Below are 23,566 nucleotides of genomic sequence, written 5' to 3'. Positions count from 1 at the left end.
GAAGCATTTACTGAAAAAAAAAGTTTGAAGGACCTAAATTACATGGTGAGGACTCTTTTCCCAGGCATGTGAGAATGTAAATAAAGAAAATGCTTAAAGTGGCAGGGGGTTAAGAGGGCCGTAGTGGGGGGTTTGGGGGGCAAAGCCCCCAGAAGCTGAAGATTTTTAGCTATGCATATGCTCCTCAGAAGCATTTCTGAAAAAAGTCTAAAGGACCTAACTGACATGTTGAGATGCTGAAGAGCTTTGCTCGTTCATGTCCGTGACACATGCATATTAACGTGATGGAATGGCTGCAGTATGTGCATGATTATGTGTGTTGTCGGGTTGTTTTTTTTTTTTTCCTTGACAGTGATGGAGGAAAAGGATATATAGTGAGGAAAGATCTGCACTTCTTGCTTGTGCAAAAAAGTACTGTGCGTGTAAGTGTGTGTGCATGTGTGAGAGAGAGAAAGATAAAACTGCACTGCGGCTCGTGGATAGTGACATCTAACGGTCAAACACAGTACTACAGAAAGATTACAGCAGTCGCCCTCCTCCTCTGTATTCTCTCCACCTGTCATCCTCATTTACTTCATGTCACTCCTGCCTTATTTTTTCAAATTTGTTTGCCAAAAATATTATAAAGAAAAAAAAAAACTCAGAACAGATGAAGCTATTTATTCAACAGCTAAAATCATATTTGATGCAAAATCATCACTGAACTAATCGTGGTTACATCACTAAAGAAAGCTTCTGCTGCCCTCTGTAGGCCAGCATTGAAAACAGCAGTTACATTCAGGCACTGAGGAAGCTGCAGTTTTTGGTTTCCACCGTACAGAGGCAGTATTTTCACCGGCACCAGAGACATGTTTAAAGCAGCAGATGAAAAAAAAAACTTTCTTTTAGGGAGATACAACCCGATCAATGCATGAATTGATCTTGACCTATGACCAGTTAATTTGCATGTATCGTGGATCCACAGTGTCATTCTGGACTGGTTGTGCAAACACGACCTTTGACACAAACAATGCATTGAATAAATCTGCATTGTGTTGTTGTTGAATACAAATTTGATGAAAGATTCAATTCTTTGTCAAGCCTGACTTCACTTTTCAGCCAGTACGCCTCTGTGTGGTGACCTCCTGTCATCACAAGCTCCGCCCACACACACAATGTCACAGCAAAAGGTGCGTGATGAACTCAGTCACTTTAATGCTTGATGACGTGTCAGTACAATTCCAATTCCAGAAAATCATGAAAGGCATCAGAGGGCGGATGCACACTGTGCACTTTACACAACCACAAGAGAATTGTACAATTAAATATGCATACAGTGGGGAAATAAGTATTTGATCCACTGTTGATTTTGCAAGTTTTCCCACTCACAAACAATGGAGAGGTCTGTAATTTTTATCGTAGGTACACTTCAACTATGAGAGACAGAATCTTAAAAAAAAGATCGAGAAAATCACATTGTATGATTTTTAAATAATTAATTTGCATTTTATTGCATGAAATAAGTATTTGATACAATAGAAAAACAGACCTTAATATTTGGTACAGAAACCTTTGTTTGCAATTACAGAGGTCAGACGTGTCCTATAGTTGTTGACCAAATTTTCACATACTACAGAAGGGATTTTGGTCCACTCCTCCATGCAGATCTTCTCCAGATCTTTCAGGTTTGGAGTTTCAGCTCCCTCCAAAGATTTTCTATTGAGTTCAGGTCTGGAGACTGGCCAGGCCACTCCAGGACCTTGAAATGCTTCTTACGGAGCCCCTCCTTAGTTGCCCTGGCTGTGTTTGGGGTCATTGTCATGCTGGAAGACCCAATCACGACCCATCTTCAATGCTTTTACTGAGGAAAGGAGGTTGTTTGCCAAAAACTCAAGATACATGACCCCATCCATCCTCCCTTCAGTACAGTGCAGTAGTCCTGTCGTCTTTGCAGAAAAGCTGTTATGTTTGTATGTTCAAACACAGTCAAAATTGAGTTCCCAAAAATGCAAGCAGCCAAACACAGGAGGTGGGTGCAAAAATTCAAGGTCATTTAAAATATTCGACAGTTTCACATTTGGATGTATTACTCCGCGACTGGATTGAGGACAGGTGAGGACTTAAATACAAAAAAACTAATAAGCAACAGATGTGTGTGAACAGAAACTAAGACAGACATCTGCAGGTGAGTAGAACATAATAAACATAATGATACAAACTCAAGAGGGGAAGTATAGTGCAGCAGATAACTGAAACAATTGTGCAAATGGTGATACAAGCACCAAAGTCTCACTCCTTAGATATTACTCTTTTGAACAAACCGACTGGCCACTTGAATTTTCACTTGGCGGCCAGGTAGGGGTCAGTTGAAGAATTACACAGGGGCCAAAATTAAAATGCTCAAATCATTTTGAAAACTACACCACTTTATTTGTCTGATCATATAGATTCCAAAAAGGTATAGCTTGACTATCTATGACTGAATGATCAGGAGTTATGGGGTAAAAACAGCAAAATGGTGACAAGCTCAGTTTCCGTTTGTACAGGGGTCAAAGTTAAATTCCTCCAATTTTGGTAAAAGTCATGCAACTTATTGGTTGAGCTAATAGGATTAATAAATGGAATAGTTTTGATTGTGTTGAATGTTTGGTCTCCAAAATAAAGGTCAAACAATGTCAACGTCCACTGGATTCTCTGACATGTGACATATGTTACCTCAAACATGATAACTAAGCATGATACATGGTCCAAACTATTCCTTTTTAAAACCCTGTTAACCCAACTATTAATTTGCATCATGTTTTACCAAAGTTGGAGCAACTTTAACTTTTGACTCCTGTACAAACTGGCACTGACCTTTGTCACCATTTTTGCTTTTTTTTACCCAATAACTCCATAACATTCAGGCATAGATAGTCCAAACTATACCCTTTTTGAAATCTTTACGATCAGACAACAACTAATGTGGTGTAGCTTTCAATATGATTTGAGCATTTTTCAATTTTGACCCCTGTGTAATTCTTCAATGACCCCTACCTGACCGTCTATTGAAAATTCAAGTGGCCAGTCAGTTTGTTCAAAAGAGTAATGTTAAGGAGTATTTGTGCCAACTTTGGTGCTTGTATCACCATTTGCACGATTTTGCTCTAAATGTGCTTTTAGCTGCTGCACTAGTAAGAAAACTAGCTTAAAACTCAGAGTAAATAAGATGCTAGAGTGAGAACTAACATAAAGACAGCAAGAAGTGATCAGAACATAAAGACTAGAAGAACTAATGAAGACTAAACCCAAAAACATAACAAAAGCAGAAAGCAAAGTGGGACTCAAACATGAGAAGAAGTGCAACAGGAGACATAACAAGACAGACAGGTGAGAGTATGCAGGAGTGAAACATGGGGGACCCAGATCAGACAAGTATAATGAACCTATCCAGAAAATACACTAAAAGAGAACGCAAACAATTGAATTAACAGAATACAGCATTAAAATAACACCTAAGTGCACAAACAAGCATACCCACAACAAAAGCTCCTCCAAAGTATAATGTGTCCACCCCATGCTTCATAGTTTGGACGGTGTTCAATTTCAATTTTCAATTTATTTTCATTTATATAGCGCCAAATCACAACAGAGCTGCCTCAAGGCGTTTCACACAAGTAAAGTCTAACCATACCAACCCCCAGAGGAGCAGTGGTAACAAAAAACTCCCTCTGAGGAAGAAACCTCAAGCAGACCAGACTCATAGGGGTGACCCTCTGCTTGGGCCATGCTACAGACACAAATTACAGAACAATTCACAAAACAAATATACAGGAAATGCTGTTGGTGCACAGGACAGGAGGGTCTCCAGCACCAATACCACACCATCTCTGAATGGAGCTGCACCTTAAACAGAGAGAAAAAACAAAATCAGGCATCAGAAAGACAAGAAATACTGTTTAATTTCCCAGCATTTAAACAACAAAAAAGCAGGAAATACGAAGGTGATCGCCGGCCACTAGCCCTAAGCTTCACTAAAAGACCCAGAATTTAGGTAAAGTTGAGGCCGCGGCACGCTCTGTTTCCTAATAAAATGAATTAAATTAGTAAAAAGCATAGAACTATAATATGCCAGTATGCTAGCCATATGCAAGGGAAATACGAGGTCTGTCCATAATGTATCGTACCTTTTTATTTTTTTTTAAACTATATGGATTTGATTCATATGTTTTCACATCAGACAAGCTTGAACCCTCGTGCGCATGCGTGAGTTTTTCCACGCCTGTCGGTGACGTCATTCGCCTGTGAGCACGCCTTGTGGAAGGAGTGATCCCGCCCCGTCGTCGGATTTTCATTGTTTGGAAATGGCGGAATGATTTGGGTTTTTTCCATCAGAATTTTTTCAGAAGCTGTTAGAGACTGGCACCTGGAAACCATTCGAAAAATTTATCTGGCTTTCGGTGAAAATTTTACGGGCTTCACAGAGAATAAGGTCTGTTAGTACAGCTTTAAGGACCCCTTTAAGGACGCTTGGCGCACCGCGCTCCGAGCTGCGACGACGCGGCACAAGTCACGGACCATTTCTAAATGGATGGCTCTGTGGATACGAGACATTTGTGTGCTCTTTCTCTGGTTATCACAAGAGCTGGACATCAGCCATTTTCTGGCAGATTTCACTTTTAACAAGAGATTTTGTCATGGAAAGCCGCGCGGAGGCTTCGCACGTCACGACCGATTCGCTTTGGAAGCGAGACAAAGGAACACCTCCGTTTCGGCGTGTCACTGGCTTCCACAGAACAGGGGCTGTTCTGTGGAAGCCAGTGAAGGGATGCCAAAATGGGTGCAATGTGGTCGAACTTTCTGCTTTGTGTCAAAAGTCTGGCCTGCAGCATTTCATTTAATTTAATTTATTAATTTATATAGTGCCAATCACGACAAAGTCGCACCAAGGCGCTTCACATAATTCACAACACAAATTAATCTAAATTCAAAGTTTAAAAGCAAGAAAAGCACAGTTAAAAGATAAAACACAGTAGAATAAAAAGAAATTACAAAGCAAACACAAACAGATTAAAAAATTAATGATAAGACAGTCTAAAAAAGTGGGTCTTCAGTCTTGATTTAAAAATCTCCACTGTGTCAGACTGCCGAATAACAGCAGGTAGATCATTCCAAAGAACCGGACCCACGGTAGGAGAAGGCTCTATACCCCACAGACTTTTTGTTCATCTTCGGAACACACAGAAGCCCTGCACCCTGCGAACGCAAAGCCCTCGCAGGTACGTAGGGCTTAACCAAGTCCGCCAAGTAGGAAGGCGCCAGTCCATGAACAATTTTATAAACCAACAATAAAACTTTAAAATCCAATCTGGCAGAAACCGGTAGCCAATGAAGGGATGCCAGAATGGGAGTAATGTGGTCAAACCTTCTACTTTGTGTCAAAATTCTGGCAGCAGCATTCTGCACCAACTGAAGTCCTCGAATGCTAGACTGCGGCAGACCAGAAAATAAAGCATTACAATAATCCAATCTAGAAGAGACAAATGCTGTGAATCAGAGTCTCAGCATCAGCCATAGACAGGATGAGGCGAATCTTTGCTATATTTCTCAGATGAAAGAAAGCAGTCCTCGTAATGTCCCTAATGTGGAGGTCAAAGGACAACGTAGGATCAAAGATTACCCCAAGGTTCCTCACTTTGTCAGTATGATGTATAACACATGAACCTAGGCTAAGCGCCAGCTGATCAAATTGGTGCCGATGTCTTGCTGGGGCCAAGAACCATCATTTCAGTCTTATCAGAGTTCAAAAGTAGAAAGTTGCAGTCCTGTAAAGATTTTATGTGGACAGGATTTCCAGCAGCTATCGGCATATACAACTGAGTATCATCAGCATAACAATGAAAAGCAACCCCGAAACGCCGCAAAATGTTCCCAAGGGGTGCCATATACAGGGAAAAAAGCAAGGGACCCAGAACGGATCCCTGCGGAACCCCGAACTTCATGCCCTTAAAGTCAGAGGTAGTGTCATTGCACAAAACACAATGGGAACGACCAGACAGATAAGACGTTACACAAGAGCAGTTCCAGTAATCCCGAAACAGTTTTCTAGCCTATCAAGTAGAATATGATGATCAACTGCGTCAAACGCAGCACTGAGATCCAACAACACCAATGCTGTAGTAGTATCCGAGTCCATTGCTCGCAGAAGATAGTCCACAAGCTGCCGTGAAACCACCTTTTCCAGAATTTTAGAGCAGAATGATAGATTTGATATCGGCCTATAATTTTTCAATTCACCAGGATCAAGATTAGATTTCTTGAGTAGTGGTTTAACCACTGCAGATTTTAAAACAATTTGGAACAGATCCAGAGTTTAAAGAAAGGTTAACAATTTCCAGCACAGTCGGCCCAAGAATGGGCCAAAGATCCTTAAACAGTTTTGTTGGTATAGGATCAAATAAACAAGTTGTGCTTTTTAGTAGACATCACGAGTTTCGTCAGCACACCTTGTGAGATACTGTTAAATTCCGTTAATCTAGGTAGCACCTCAGTAGTAGTCTCCAGCTCAGTAGCTGGATACAATGATTCAACCAAAGTATGCTGAGATGTGCTCAACCTAATATCTTCTATTTTCTTTTCGAAATAGTCCAGAAAGTCCTGTGCTGAAAAGGAGAACAACCAACAGGTGGCTGTCCATGAATAAGAAATGCCATTTTGAACCAATTGGAGAGCCCTCATGCTGGACTGCGGTAAACAAGAAAATAGAACATTGCAGTAGTCCAATCTAGAAGAGATAAATGCATGGATCAGGGTCTCATCATCAGCCATAGACAGGATGGGACGAATCTTCGCTATATTTCGCAGGTGGAAGAAAGCAGTCCTCGTAATATTTCTAATGTGGAGGTCAAAGGACAATGTAGGATCAAAAATTACCCCAAGGTTCCTCACTTTGTCAGTGTGATGTATGACACACGAGCCTAGGCCAAACATTAATTGGTCAAATTGATGCCGATGTCTCACTGGACAAAGAACCATCATTTCATTCTTATAGAGAGTATAAAAGTATGAAGTTTCTAGACATCCAACTTCTCACTGATGCAAGGCAATCTTTTAAGGACTATATGTGAATGAGATTACCAGCAGTTATCGGCATATATAACTGAGTATCATCAGCATAGCAATGAAAGGTAATCCCAAAATGCCACAATATGTGCCCAAGGGGTGCTATATAAAGGGAGAAAAGCAGGGGGCCTAAGATGGGCTCCTGTGGAACCTCAAATTTCATGTCACTAAGGTTAGAGGTAGTGTTACTGTACAAAACACAGTGAGAACGACTGGTATGACGTCAGCCATGCAAGGGCACTCCCAGTAATCCCAAAATGATTTTCCAACCTATCAAGTAGAAAATGATGATCCACTGTATCAAATGCAGCACTGAGATCTAACAGCACCAGAACCGTAGTGGTGTCCGAATCCACTGAAGCAGAAGATCATTCACCACAGACGTCTCTGTGGAATGATATTTTCTAAAAGCAGACTGCAGTGGCTCAAAAAGATTATTCCCAGTAAGACAGTCCACAAGCTGCAGTGACACCACTTTTTTCAGAATTTTAGAGCAAAATGATAGATTTGATATCGGCCAATAGTTTTTCAATACACTATGGTCAAGATTAGGTTTCTTAAGTAATGGTTTAATCACTGCAGATTTGAAACATTTAGGAACAGATCCAGAAGTTAATGAAAGATTAATCATTTCCAGCACAGTCGGCCCAAGAGTGGGCCACAGGTCCTTAAATAGTTTTGTTGGTATAGGATGTCCATGAATAAGTGTTGCCACTGTGTCGAACAAGAGCTTTGAGTTATGCTTGTTTTTGTTGATCAAATCAGAGTAGTAAGTCCGCTTTGTAGCCAGTAATGCATGCTTATAGTCTAAGATAGCATCACGCCACGCAAGGTGGAATATTTCTAATTTTGAACTATGCCATTTCTGTTCTAGACCTCCAGCCTTATGCTTGAGGTCATGCAGGTAATCACTGAACCAAGTTGACTGTGTTTTGGGGAGCATGGTTTTAACACAGGTGGCGCAATCATGTTGAGTGTAGTTTTGACCACTGACTTTAAACTATCCACAAGACTGTCTACTGATTGGGTATTTGCCAAATGTGAAGCTAAGACATCGGGCAGTCTAGCTTCAAGTTCAGTCTTAGTTGAGGAGTTGATGTGTTGCTGTAGTGATAAATAATGTTGTTGTTCTACTAAACAAGGCAGCGAAACTGTAAACTTAATAAGTGAGTGATCAGAGACCACTGATGTAAGAGGCATGATGTCAGTATTCGTGACAGCAATACCACATGCAAGAACCAAATCCAGGGTATTTCCACTAATGTGCATCGAGTCCTGAATGCATTGCCGAAATCCTAATGCATCCACAGTTTCCATAAATGATTTGCAGAGGGGATCGGAAGGCTTATTTTACGAACATTAAAGTCACCAATGATCAGAATGTTATCTGCATTAGTTGACAAATTAGAGATGAACGCACCAAATTCTTCTAAGAATTCAGAATATGGGCCAGGAGGCCGATATACAGTGACAAAGTAATACGGCTGATTTTTATTCTTCTGACCTTGGCAATGCGGAATATCCTGAGCAGAGTGGAGAATCAGATGCTCATATGAAGGGCAGTTCTGCTTGCCTGGTCTGACAAAGAGCAGTTTCCCCAAAACTTACGTTTTGTTAAATAAAGCTTTTTTGTATTGGAGCGCTGCGGCTGTGTGGATCATTCGGTTTCTATTTTTGGAACAACCACTGGGCCATCCTCAATTTCAATATCATCTAATGTAGTAATGGGTATTAAGTTTGCAAAGCATATCCCTCTATGTTTTTAATGGACACATCTACGGAAGCAGGCAACAGTCTCAACTTGTTGAATTTCCCTCCCTGGTAGATAAACTGCACTATCACCATAGTGGATTTTCTGCACTAATTTCCCAGCTAAGCTAATGGATTCCACACCCACATTTATCATAAGCCTTGCAAGGGTCTCTAATGACCTGCTCCGTGGCCTGTTGTAAATTCCTAATGTTACCCTCCCTCTAGAGCTCTATGTTCAAATACAAAATGGCGGCGCCTTCCCCAGTAGGGTGGATGCCGTCCGGCATCAGCAAGCCACGGTGGCCCCAGAATGAAGGCCAGTTGCTGTCTACAAAATTGCGCTAGCCACGTATTCAATGATGTCAGCCTGCTAAACGCCTCATCAGTACCCCAGGAGGGGAGGGGACCAGAGACTATTAATCGATGCCGACGCATCTTCCTGGCAAGGTCACAAGTCCTCTCTATGTCCATTTTTTGTAACCTTTGAGTGCTTCTTCCTGACATCATTGGTGCCGACATGAATAACTATGTGACTATGTCTCATGTCATGTTCCTTAGTCTGTCTTCCCTTCTGCAGTGTCAGCACCATAAGATAGGATGCAATGTCGGGAGCTCTGGCCCCAGGAATACATTTAACGTCAGCTGGTGTCTGTAACCTGACTTTGTGGGTGATAGAATCCCCTATCACTAAAGTCCGGCGTTTTGGTCTGGAGACAGGAGTGGAAGTCACTCATGGGTTCAGAAAATTCACATCAGGCAAATCCAAGGGGGAGAACTGATTCACAGTTCGCAGTGGCAAGTGTGATCAGGGTACCACAACTGGGCACCAAGCCCTACGGGGTTTCCTCCACCTAGCCACAGTCTGAAAGCTGTCCTCCATGGCTGGCATTTCTAGGCTGATGCTAATGGGCACGCTAGCCGGCCCAACACTAACCTCATCTAGAGTGCCCATAATATCTAACTCCACTGAGCTAAGAAGCTGCTCTAACTTATGGACATGGCTCTCTAAGAGCCACCCTATCTTCCAACATCACACAGGACTTACAGAGGGTGTAAAGTAGTATACTTTGTGCACTAGGAAATTCAAGAGTATAGCCAAGCAAGCACGAGCTAACCAATAATGAATAAGCTAAGCACTCCTAAGGCTCACACAGGATTCACACACAAGTAAATAAATGAATTAAAATTCACAGCAGTTACATTGAAAAAGTAGCAGAAGTATTAGACTTGTAGGAACAGTAAAAAAAAAAATCCTATGAGTAAACCACTCCTAAGATTTACACAGGAGTAAAATAATGACCATAAATTCACAGCAGTTACACTGAAAAACTAACAGAAGTATGAAACAGGTAAAAAAGAAACAGCTATAAAAGTAATGGTGAGGGGACCTAGCTAGCTAGCAAAAGCTAACTGCTAGTGAATGCTAACTGCTAGCGATTCACAAAAGGACTGTAGTTAAATAAGATTTTGAGCAGATACACTTAACAAGCAGAAGAGTGCTAAACAGAAATAAAAGAAACATATACAACCATGCAAAGTTCGGAGGAGCATCACAACAGCAAACAATCCACTGGAAGCTACTGGTACGGTGGCTGGGAAGTGCCAAAAAGTGAAGTCTTGGGGTTCTTAGGGTTGTTCTCATCCTTCTTCTTCCTCTAAACACAGCAAGTGGAGTTGATACCAAAAAGCAGTATTTTGGTCTAATCTGACCACATGACCTTCTCCCATGCCTCCTCTGGATCATCCGGATGGTCACTGGCAAAATTCAAATGGGCCTGGACATGTGTTGGCCTGAGCAGGTCGACCTTACTTGCCCTGCAGGATTTTAAACCATGATGACATAGTGTGTTACTAATATAATCTTTGTGACTGTGGTCCCAGCTGTCTTCAGGTCATTGACCAGGTCCTCCCGTGTAGTTCTGGGCTTTCTCAGAATCATCCTTCCCCCACGAGGTGAGATCTTGCATGGAGCCCCAGAACCGAGGAAGATTGCCGGTCGTCTTGTGTTTCTTGGTTAGGTAAGGTGATGGTCTAGTGGTTAATCATTGGGCTTGAGACCAGAAGATCCTTGGTTCAAATCCCAGCCTGACCGGAAGGGACCTTGGGCAAGGTCCTTAATCCCCTAGTTGCTCCCTGTGTGTAGTGAGCGCCATGTATGGTAGCACCCTAACTTCTGGGTGAATGTGAGGCATCATTGTAAAGCACTTTGAGCATCTGATGCAGATGGAAAAGCACTATGTAAATGCAGTCCATTTACCGTTTCTTCCATTTTCTAATAATACTGCCAACAGTTGTCTTCTCACCAAGCTGCTTGCCTGTTCTCCTGGAGCCCGTCCCAGCCTTGTGCAGGTCTACAGTTTTGTCCCTGGTGTCCTTAGATAGCTCTTTGGTCTTGGCTATGGTGGACAGGTTGGAGTGTGATTGATTGAGTGTGTGGACAGGTGTCTTTTATACAGGTAACAAGTTCAAACAGTTGCAATTAATACAGGTAAAGAATGCAGAATAGGAGGGCTTCTTAAAGAAAAACTAACAGGTCTGTGAGAGCCAGAATTCTTGCTGGTTGGTAAGTGATCAAATACTTCTTTCATGCAATAAATTGCAAATTAATTATAAATCATACAATGTGATTTTTTTTTTTTTTTTAATATATTCTCTCTCTCACAGTTGAAGTGTACCTCCAGTAAAAATTACAGACCTCTCCATTCTTTGTTGGTGGGAAAACTTGCAAAATTGACAGTGGATATGTCTGTAATGGTGGTTGTGACTACGTATGACTTCATAATATGGCTTCTGTGTCAATTCATTATGAAGTCACTCATACCCCTCAACCATCAATGTTTTGCTGATCAATATAAGCTTTAGAACATTTATCTATGCCTGTCAGTTATTGAAATATACAAAAGGTGTCTTGTTGCTGCTGCTGTTGATTTTGTTGTTGTTGTTGTTTTTGGACCAGGTTTTCTTTGATCTATGAAAAAAAAATAATCAAAACTTTAATTTCTGCTCGATATCGATCCAGTTAATATTCCTACCATGACTGATCCATCCAGGTTTCTTGATTGTTGAGATATACCAAAAAAAAGGTGTCTTTTGGACCATATTTTCCTTGACCTTTGACCAAAGTACTCCAAACTCTAATCAGCACTACATATTGATCCAGTTAATATTCCTACCATGATTGATCGATCCAGGGTTCTTGATTGTTGAGATATATCAAAAAAAGGTGTCTTTTGGACCATATTTTCCTTGACCTTTGACCAAAGTACTCCAAGCTCTAATCAGCACTAGATATCGATCCAGTTAATATTCCTACCATGATTGATCGATCCAGGGTTCTTGATTGTTGAGATATACAAAAAAATTTGTCTTTTGGACCATATTTTCCTTGAGTTTTGACCAAAGTACTCCAAACTCTAGTCAGCACTAGATATCGATCCAGCTAATAATACTACCATGATTGATCGATCCAGGTTTCTTGATTGTTGAGATACATATTAAAAAAGTTGTCTTTTGGACTGTATTTTCCTTGATTTGACCGAAGGACTCCAACAATCTAATCATCTGTAGATATATAAGTAATATTCACACCAAGTTTGAAGGAAATCTGTCAGGCTGTTTTTGAGTTATCTTGTCTACACCCACACACACACACACACACACACACACACACACACACACACACACACACACACACACACACACACACGCACCGGTGCCAACAATACCCTGCTATTGCTGCTTTGCTGACGTGCAGAGTGTTAAAGAGGAGAAGATCCACACAAATCTGTATGAGAATCAGGACCTGCTGCAGTGAAATATCCATGCAGACAGAAGGGACATCACTGACGTTGCTGAACTATGGTTGCAAACATGTAACTAGAGGATTGTTTCGGCTTGGCGCATGTATGTGCTGCCGGAGTGCCCTTCTACGTGTAATCTGTGGGCGCATCGCGTGCGGTTTGAGGTATTCCAGAGACGTAGTCCTCAGCAACGGGAGTGTGATGCAGTGACGTCAGAGCAGACCAAGCTCAATGCTGCAGACTGTTCTCAATGGACTAACACAGCACATCTGCTGGAGGGAGGGAGGGATAGAGAGAGAGAGAGAGAGAGAGAGAGAGGCAGGAGTATTTGCTGAGCTCCACAGAAAGGGGAGAAACAACTGCAGACCATCAGATAATTAGAGTTCCCTCCTCTCCTCTCTCTCTCTCTCTCTCTCTCTGTACAGACGTGTAGAATGGATGGTGGGCGTGAAACACTCCATCATATCCCTTCTGCACCAGCCTAATTGAGCCAAGTGTTTTAGTAGATTAGAAGGCAGTGTGCAGTAAGAGAGGGATGCAGCAGAGAGAGAGAGAGGGGGGGGGGGGGGGGGGGCAAGAAAAGGACGTTTTATGCAGAACTCTGTTTAAATTTGAGTACGCCTGCCTAAAGGGCCGTACTAGACATTTTGAGCAATGCACTCCTCAGATTTGGAAAACAATAAATGCTGCCATCTTACACATCTTCAAATTAAAAGCACCATTGGTGACGAGAAACAGTAAAATTTGCTGAACTTTGATGTGCTGGTGCAGCGTGTTGCTGCATCTACCACAGAACTGCCCTGGGTCCTGGATGGTAACCATCCAGGTAGACAACCTGTCTATACTCATCTCTCTGAGGTAGCCTCTGTCTGCGGCAGTCAGGTGAAATGTGGGCGTGTCCTGTTCCTACTCCGGCTGCTGGTGTCTTCATCACTGAGGCGCCTGCATGCTGGATCAGAGAAACATGCCACATGGCCAAAATGTCAACTGACATTCATTTAGAATGCAAGTGATGCTCCTCATCTGAGTCTACCCAAAGAACCTTCCATTTGACACATTCATTCCAGCGGCATTTGAGCATCTTCAGAAGCAGCATAGTACCAAAAACTTCCAGCCGTCGCTTCTTCCCAAGTGTGTCTCTGTCACAACGGCTGAATATGACTGCTGACAGAGACAATTTACAGATAAACTTCTGATTGCTGAGTTCAAGAAGTCACTGAAACACTTAATCTTCACCTGGGATGATCACAAACTCATTTGCACCCATCTATATGGGTCACGGGCTAGAGGCTGGCGATCACCTTAGTATTTCTTCGGTTTTTCTTGTTGATTAATGCTGGCAAATTGTACAGTATTTTTTGTCTTTCTGATGCCTGATTCTGTTTTTTCTCTGTTTAAGGTGCAGCTCCATCCAGAGATGGCAGTTGTGTTTGTGTTGGCGACCCTCCTGTCCTGTGCACCAACAGCAATTCTTGTATATTTGTCCGTGAATTGTTCTGTGAATTATTTCTGTAATTTATGTTTGTAGCATGGCCCAAGCAGAGGGTCACCCCTTTGAGTCTGGTCTGCTTGAGGTTTCTTCCTCAGAGGGAGTTTTTCCTTACTACTGTTGCTCTGGGGGTTGGTAAGGTTAGACCTTACTTGTGTGAAGTGCCTTGAGGCAACTCTGTTGTGATTTGTCGCTCTATAAAGGAAAATAAATTGAAATTGAAATTGTCACGGCGGGGCCAGAACCTAGCCCAGCAGTCATAGGGCAAGAAATGGCGTACACCCTGGACAGGACGCCAGTCTGTCGCAGAGCACAAACCCATTTGGTTGATGCAGTTGATCCACTGAATATGATTTTGTAATATCTCAAAGACCTGCCTGCTACCTGCTGAACACTGCCACCTGCTGATTGATTTGTGGATGCTGGATGGATGATGGAAATTGGTAGCAGCAGGTTCTGTTGAATTTACATATGTGCTCCCTGTTGGATCCCCTTGGGATTGTTGCAGGGAATAATACACAATGGAAAATAGGAGCAAGTGTGTGTCAGTTTCTTTAAGTTATGAAGCCTTGATCTGGTGGTAACTAAAACAGACTTGTTGACACTTGAAACTACTGTTGTAATATTCAAATCTGGTCTTGGTCTTCACTCAGTCCCCACCTCCAAAGACTTGGTCTTGACTCAGTCTTGACCATTCCAAAATCCCAAAGTCAAGGCCAATCTTTGGGATCCTTGGAATGGGCAAAACCGAGCCAAGACCAACATCAGAGCTGAATACTACAGCTCGACTTGAAGTGTTGTTAAGATAAGGTTTCTTTTCAGTGCCATGTAAGTGTCATATACAAATATTTAAATAAAATAATACGAGCGATGCACCGAGCGATGCGCCGAGCAATGCGCCGAGCGATCGACGAGTGATCCGACGAGTGATCCGATGTGCAATCGGTGCAAGCCTGGTCATGGTACAGGGAGTTGCAAATAGGAAGTGCCAAATTTTGAGTCCACAGTGAAACAGGAAATGTCAAATGTTGAAGACTTCCTGGCATGGGTGTAGCAACCCCCATTTTCCAAGGGAAGATGGAGGCTGTTCATCATGCAACATGGCTACTACAGATGCCAACTTGATTTTTGTTTTTGCGCATTATGGAAAGAGCACCTGCTCTGATTATAACCAGCCAATCCTACAAGCCAGAAAAGATCACATGGTCAGTTGGCGTGTGTGCGTCTGTGTCTTTACAACTGCTACAGTGTCAGTCAGGGGTTCTCAGTAAAACATTTAAATAAATGCTCAGCAAACCTTTCCACTGACCTGAAGACAGTCTTATTTTAGTTTTTATTCTTCTACAGAAAGAAAACACATTATTTTCAAGATTGGCACAGCAATTATTTATTTTTTTCCAACACGGCAATTATGGACATTTTTGCGATGTGGACATGTTTTCATCATAGAGGTATTTAATTCAAGCAATAAGGATTTATTTGAAAACAGAATACATTTAGCTGATGGTGGGATGTGATTTTAGGTCCCTGCTGTGCAGCTCACAATGGGCAGTGCTGCTACACTGCATGGCACATATTTTAATTTTGGACATTTATTGCACACATAGTCTTTTTAATATATTTCACTGTGACCAAAAGACTTTGATAAACTCGTTTTTAAGACCAAAACCCTTCATCTACAAGGTGTATTTTCACTTAAGATTTGAAAAAATTCTGTAAACACATTTCAGATTTTCAGATTTAGAGCCAAAATATATCATTGCACAGTGTTCTAGACAAATATTTGTCTCATATTTGGAAAACAATAAATGCTGCCATCTTACACATCTCTAAATTAAAAGCACCATCGGTGATGAGAAACTGAGTAAAATTTGCTGAACTTTGGTTTACTGGTGCAGCGTGTTGCTGCATCTACCACAGAACTGCCCTGGGTCTACCCAAGATTATTCTGAATATTTTGATATGCAGCACATGGGTATTATACTCAAAGAAAGTGCTTTAAAAGATGAAGGTAAAATTACCTGGATGTTCCAGCTGCTGGAGAAATTTATAACTTACATTTGGAGTTATAACAATTCCCTTATCAGTGTTTCAGTTAATTTTATCATTGCTAATCTGGTACTGATAAAAGTGCACTGTCACAAAATTGTATACACTGGGTTGCTTTCTTTCAACCCAGTTTATTGATACTAGAAATGTTCTTATTTTATCTGATCCTTCAGACCAGTGACAAAAAAAAAAAAAAAAATGGGAGTCTTGTCAGTTCTTTACTGCAGTTTGGGAATGCACCATAACCCATCCATCCATCCATCCATTTCCTTCCGCTTTATTTCAAACGTCACCAAACCCTCTTTATCGTGCTGCATATAGTCTATGACTGAAACACCAAAAATATGTAATTTACAGGAAAAACCAGTTGATAAATTAGTGAGTGCTTATGTATCAACAACATTTCGATTATTAAAAGTTGAATTTTAACACACTGGTACTCTGGTCTTATAAGGTTGTTGTCTTCTAAAATGGTAGAAGTGGATAAATAATAAAATGCCATTTGTGAGTCAGAAGCATTTGAGGTCTTTTTCCACTCCATTTTTAATTACATTTTAAAAACTCCACAAGTGGCCTTTAAAAAAGAGAAGTGGTCATTCTAAGAAGAGCAGTTTTGGTGAGGATCCAGATTGTTGGTCCTCGGTGAAGGAATGCGCTCTCCCCTTCTCTCTCCATCCCTGACTCCTCCTTTCTCTCATCCTTGCTCTCTCTCTCCTCTCTCCTCCTCCTCCTGCCCCTCTCAGTTGGACCTGGTACTCTTTGCCGGGACGGTGCCACAGCAGAGCGCGGGCCGGCGGTGGATGGGGACGGGCAGTAGTAGCAGCAGCAGTCGGGCGCGCCGTCCGAAGCATGCCCCAGCGCAGCCATGACTTGCTCGGCGTCAGATAGCGAGAAGATCGTCATCAACTGCGGGGGGATTCGACACGAGACCTACCGGAGCACCCTGAAGACGCTGCCGGGCACGCGCCTGTCCTGGCTGACTGAGCCCGACGCCTACAGCAACTTCGACTACGACCCCAAGTCCGACGAGTTCTTCTTCGACCGCCACCCGGCCACCTTCGCCTTCATCCTCAACTACTACCGCACCGGGAAGCTGCACTGCCCCAACGATGTGTGCGGACCGCTGTTCGAGGAGGAGCTCGCCTTCTGGGGCATCGACGAGACGGACGTGGAGGCGTGCTGCTGGATGAACTACCGGCAGCATCGCGACGCCGAGGAGGCACTGGACAGCTTCGAGACCCCGGAGCCGGACGCACCTGAGGATGACCCGGCTCTCACCGGGGGCGCGGACGGCGACCTGAAACGGCTGTGCATGCAGGAGGACGGCCGCAGGGCTACGTGGTGGGAGGTGTGGCAGCCCAAGATGTGGGCGCTCTTTGAGGACCCCTACTCATCCAAATACGCACGGGTGGGTGTCTGTTCTATTCTATTATGTGCGTAATTGCGCATAAAATGGTACACTTTCTTTCTTTCTTTCTTTGTTTCGCGTGCGTGCGTGCGCGCGCACTCAAGTTTGACACTACTTTGCCTGTGCGCATTGTTGTGCGTAAAGATGTTGCCAGCCAGTTTTGTAATAACAGAACGATGCGGCGTTTCACTGAAACGTAAATTGCGATCTTCCAAAAAGCAATTTCAAATAAGGGAACATAATGATATAAAATGTTAAAAGAATCAGAATCCTGCGCATTGAATATATACTAAACTTTGAAGGTAAAACTGTAACTGTAACAATCCTTTAAGTTTGGGCAATTTAATGCCGTTTTAACATTCATGAGTCAGTCCTGGACCTCCCAAAACTGAGGAATATTGTGGATCTGTAAAGTGGTCTTGTCATTTCGCTGCTTCTCCCCTTCACTATACACACGTGGCCAATGTGCCCCACAGTATCCCTTGTTCTGGAGTTTAGTGACTTGTTCAAGGACATTCCAAACAAGTAGGGACATGCAAATTAGATATAAGGAATAGATAATCACTTTTCCAGACAGTTTTCTTGATACAATTTATCAGATGGATACATGAACATTTCCAAGTCACTGAATAGGTCTTGAACATCCTTTATATAAATCGTTGATGAATGCAAACAGTATTGCAAATTTGTGTCAAGTTCTCAAAAACTGACTGACCATGCTGGAAGCGCACAGTCTCTTGTATTGTTTTTGATAAACAAGATAAATGAAATGTCACTTTTACTTTTATCTTTAAGTTAATTCTGTAAATTATGAAACAATGAAAAACTCAAATTATTCTTCTGCCAAGGTCCAACAGTCCTGTGTATGAGTGTTCTGTTCACATTTTCCTTTTCTATGTTAGAGCTATTCCTTCTGTCTGTGATCCTGATTGTTCAACTTTGATCCTCACCTGTGATCTGGATCACTCATCTTTAATCTTTTGATGGTGATACTGGTGCTTGTCTTTCATCCTAACCTTTGATACAGAACATCAATTTGATCCTGATTGTCGAGCTTTGATCCTGATCACAGATTTCTTCTTGGAATCAGAATCAAAGATGAATAAAGATCAAATGCAGGACCAGGATTAAAGATAGGAGCCCCTTGTCCAGATCCACACCAAATTTTCTGGTTTCTTTCTTGACCCAAGAACTTTTTCATGAGTAAGTTCTTTCAGCTTTCTCCTGTTTTTAGTTGGGGTTGCCACAGGAGATCTGTATGTTCATTTTGCATGTTTGACACCAGATGCCCTTTATGACACAACTCCACATTACATTACATGGAGAATGGGCAGGGGTGGTCTCAAACCGGGAAACATCTGCGCTGAAAATAAGTACACTTACCACTTGACTACCACATTGCCTTTTGCTCAGTTTTCATTGAGATCCATTAATCTCCTTTTAAAATATCCTGTTGAAAATAAAAAGAAGCATCTGGCAACAAAATCAAAGCATCTTTGATGGAAGTAAACATTTTAAGATTGAAAATAAGATGTTAAAGTACACTGGAAGATTTTTTTTTCTTGTCTGTGTTAAAAACCTAATAATGGTGAAACTTCCAAGCATTTAAAATATTTCCGTCACTCATCTTCCATATGAGCCCCATTGAGGTCACCAGGAGCTATCTGTATTTCTGTGCTGATAATTCTCTATTTGATCAGTAATTTTATATCTCAGCTGATTGTACTTAATTCTATTTTGATTAAACAATGTGATGTTAATTAAAGATTTTTAAAAATGTCAAATCATTGCACCTCTGGTGGAGTTTAACACAGTTTTCATTAATAGAAAATATTCTATCTTTATGACATCACAAAGCTCAGTCAGAATGCTGACTGCTGGTTTCTGAACAGGTCCAATCAGATCTCGGTTATCGATGATGTGATATGTTACTCTGTATAGCTCAGTTAAAGTGGGTTGTCCACCCACCAACTGAAGGATTTGTATGTTTGATTCTCAGTGATGGACACAAAACCTGAAAAAATAAGTTAATTACATCCCAAATTCAGTTTTTCTGAAGACACTTAAGAAAGCATTCATGATCCAGGGCTGTCTTGTTTCTTGTTTTCTCCCATCCCTTCTGCGTTCCACCAATTAATTGCCTCTAAAATCAATTTTCAGAACCCGCTCTCAGTTCTGAGGTGATCACTGGGTGGTTTTGTGCACTCTCTGACACACACACACTGTATCAGTTCAGTCATACTGTGTCACTCATGGCAAGACACAAGATACACACACTGATAAACGTGTGCACATGAAGATAGCAGTACGACACAGATGAGCATGGACCAGAACTAGTGATGATTTTCATGACTGCTGGTTGGTGCTGTGTTCAATAAAATGGATAAAAATGTTTCCATTCTTTTTCCTCTGACATTACTCTTTGAGTTTCTCTTGCTCACTTTCGCTGTGCTCATTAAAACCTGTGCAAAGAGTTTGTCATCAAATGTGATTAAGTTACACTGAGGAAAAAAATGAATTCACCCCACTCGGAATTTAAGTTTGTATTTTAAAAGGAGGGTTCTTGATGCAATAATTTAAAAAAGAATCCTCTTAAAATCCAAAGTAAAACTACATCTCTACAACAGGATTTAAATCAAATAAAAAAGTATTAAACACACAATAATCACCCTCTTTAATGTCACACGACTGAATTATCACTTTTCAGGGGTGGATCTAGATTCATTTGTAGGGGGGTTGCGAGTAAGTTGTGTCAAAGGCATGGTGGTGGTGGTGGTGGGGGGGTAAGTAAGTAAGGTTTATTTATATAGCACCTTTCAAGATAGAAGTCACAAAGTGCTTCACATAAGAAGAGAGAAATTAAAAACAGCAGAAACATAAAACCATAAAAACTAGGTAAAAGCCAGCCTATACAAAAGGGTCTTTAGCTTCACTTTAAATGTTTCATCAGAGTCCACAGAGCGGAGGTCCAAAGGCAATGCATTCCACATTTTAGGTGCCACCCAGTGATTACCTCAGGGGGGTGTCATGCTCCCGCATCACCACCACCTCAAAAATTTTTACAAATCAATCAATCAATCAATCAATTTTTTTTATATAGCGCCAAATCACAACAAACAGTTGCCCCAAGGCGCTTTATATTGTAAGGCAAGGCCATACAATAATTATGTAAAACCCCAACGGTCAAAACGACCCCCTGTGAGCAAGCACTTGGCTACAGTGGGAAGGAAAAACTCCCTTTTAACAGGAAGAAACCTCCAGCAGAACCAGGCTCAGGGAGGGGCAGTCTTCTGCTGGGACTGGTTGGGGCTGAGGGAGAGAACCAGGAAAAAGACATGCTGTGGAGGGGAGCAGAGATCGATCACTAATGATTAAATGCAGAGTGGTGCATACAGAGCAAAAAGAAAAAGAAACAGTGCATCATGGGAACCCCCCAGCAGTCTACGTCTATAGCAGCATAACTAAGGGATGGTTCAGGGTCACCTGATCCAGCCCTAACTATAAGCTTTAGCAAAAAGGAAAGTTTTAAGCCTAATCTTAAAAGTAGAGAGGGTGTCTGTCTCCCTGATCTGAATTGGGAGCTGGTTCCACAGGAGAGGAGCCTGAAAGCTGAAGGCTCTGCCTCCCATTCTACTCTTACAAACCCTAGGAACTACAAGTAAGCCTGCAGTCTGAGAGCGAAGCGCTCTATTGGGGTAATATGGTACTACGAGGTCCCTAAGATAAGATGGGACCTGATTATTCAAAACCTTATAAGTAAGAAGAAGAATTTTAAATTCTATTCTAGAATTAACAGGAAGCCAATGAAGAGAGGCCAATATGGGTGAGATATGCTCTCTCCTTCTAGTCCCCGTCAGTACTCTAGCTGCAGCATTTTGAATTAACTGAAGGCTTTTTAGGGAACTTTTAGGACAACCTGATAATAATGAATTACAATAGTCCAGCCTAGAGGAAATAAATGCATGAATTAGTTTTTCAGCATCACTCTGAGACAAGACCTTTCTGATTTTAGAGATATTGCGTAAATGCAAAAAAGCAGTCCTACATATTTGTTTAATATGCACTTTGAATGACATATCCTGATCAAAAATGACTCCAAGATTTCTCACAGTATTACTAGAGGTCAGGGTAATGCCATCCAGAGTAAGGATCTGGTTAGACACCATGTTTCTAAGATTTGTGGGGCCAAGTACAATAACTTCAGTTTTATCTGAGTTTAAAAGCAGGAAATTAGAGGTCATCCATGTCTTTATGTCTGTAAGACAATCCTGCAGTTTAGCTAATTGGTGTGTGTCCTCTGGCTTCATGGATAGATAAAGCTGGGTATCATCTGCGTAACAATGAAAATTTAAGCAATACCGTCTAATAATACTGCCTAAGGGAAGCATGTATAAAGTGAATAAAATTGGTCCTAGCACAGAACCTTGTGGAACTCCATAATTAACTTTAGTCTGTGAAGAAGATTCCCCATTTACATGAACAAATTGTAATCTATTAGACAAATATGATTCAAACCACCGCAGCGCAGTGCCTTTAATACCTATGGCATGCTCTAATCTCTGTAATAAAATTTATGGTCAACAGTATCAAAAGCAGCACTGAGATCTAACAGAACAAGCACAGAGATGAGTCCACTGTCCGAGGCCATAAGAAGATCATTTGTAACCTTCACTAATGCTGTTTCTGTACTATGATGAATTCTAAAACCTGACTGAAACTCTTCAAATAGACCATTCCTCTGCAGATGATCAGTTAGCTGTTTTACAACTACCCTTTCAAGAATTTTTGAGAGAAAAGGAAGGTTGGAGATTGGCCTATAATTAGCTAAGATAGCTGGGTCAAGTGATGGCTTTTTAAGTAATGGTTTAATTACTGCCACCTTAAAAGCCTGTGGTACATAGCCAACTAACAAAGATAGATTGATCATATTTAAGATCGAAGCATTAAATAATGGTAGGGCTTCCTTGAGCAGCCTGGTAGGAATGGGGTCTAATAAACATGTTGATGGTTTGGATGAAGTAACTAATGAGAATAACTCAGACAGAACAATCGGAGAGAAAGAGTCTAACCAAATACCGGCATCACTGAAAGCAGCCAAAGATAACGATACGTCTTTGGGATGGTTATGAGTAATTTTTTCTCTAATAGTTAAAATTTTGTTAGCAAAGAAAGTCATGAAGTCATTACTAGTTAAAGTTAATGGAATACTCAGCTCAATAGAGCTCTGACTCTTTGTCAGCCTGGCTACAGTGCTGAAAAGAAACCTGGGGTTGTTCTTATTTTCTTCAATTAGTGATGAGTAGAAAGATGTCCTAGCTTTACGAAGGGCTTTTTTATAGAGCAACAGACTCTTTTTCCAGGCTAAGTGAAGATCTTCTAAATTAGTGAGACGCCATTTCCTCTCCAACTTACGGGTTATCTGCTTTAAGCTACGAGTTTGTGAGTTATACCACGGAGTCAGACACTTCTGATTTAAAGCTCTCTTTTTCAGAGGAGCTACAGCATCCAAAGTTGTCTTCAATGAGGATGTAAAACTATTGACGAGATACTCTATCTCCCTTACAGAGTTTAGGTAGCTACTCTGCACTGTGTTGGTATATGGCATTAGAGAACATAAAGAAGGAATCATATCCTTAAACCTAGTTACAGCGCTTTCTGAAAGACTTCTAGTGTAATGAAACTTATTCCCCACTGCTGGGTAGTCCATCAGAGTAAATGTAAATGTTATTAAGAAATGATCAGACAGAAGGGAGTTATCAGGGAATACTGTTAAGTCTTCTATTTCCATACCATAAGTCAGAACAAGATCTAAGATATGATTAAAGTGGTGGGTGGACTCATTTACTTTTTGAGCAAAGCCAATAGAGTCTAATAATAGATTAAATGCAGTGTTGAGGCTGTCATTCTCAGCATCTGTGTGGATGTTAAAATCGCCCACTATAATTATCTTATCTGAGCTAAGCACTAAGTCAGACAAAAGGTCTGAAA

At 41.4% G+C, this 23,566-nt stretch overlaps 1 protein-coding gene across 1 annotated transcript in view; it reads left to right on the top strand.

The window, feature by feature from the left end:
• The first annotated feature begins 16,991 nt into the window (after positions 1-16,991).
• LOC117528750 (potassium voltage-gated channel subfamily C member 1-like) overlaps positions 16,992-23,566 on the top strand; it is a 155,971-nt gene continuing 149,396 nt past the window's right edge. Inside the window, exon 1 of the mRNA XM_034191382.1 lies at positions 16,992-17,578. Coding sequence (XP_034047273.1) covers positions 17,036-17,578 — 543 coding nt within the window. The 5' untranslated portion in view covers positions 16,992-17,035. The remainder of the gene's footprint in view (positions 17,579-23,566) is intronic.

Source organism: Thalassophryne amazonica, chromosome 16, assembly GCF_902500255.1.
Source record: "Thalassophryne amazonica chromosome 16, fThaAma1.1, whole genome shotgun sequence".
In the NCBI taxonomy this organism is placed as follows: domain Eukaryota; kingdom Metazoa; phylum Chordata; class Actinopteri; order Batrachoidiformes; family Batrachoididae; genus Thalassophryne; species Thalassophryne amazonica.
Note: the sequence above shows the minus strand (reverse complement) of the source record. Positions and strands in the feature narration are given on the sequence as shown.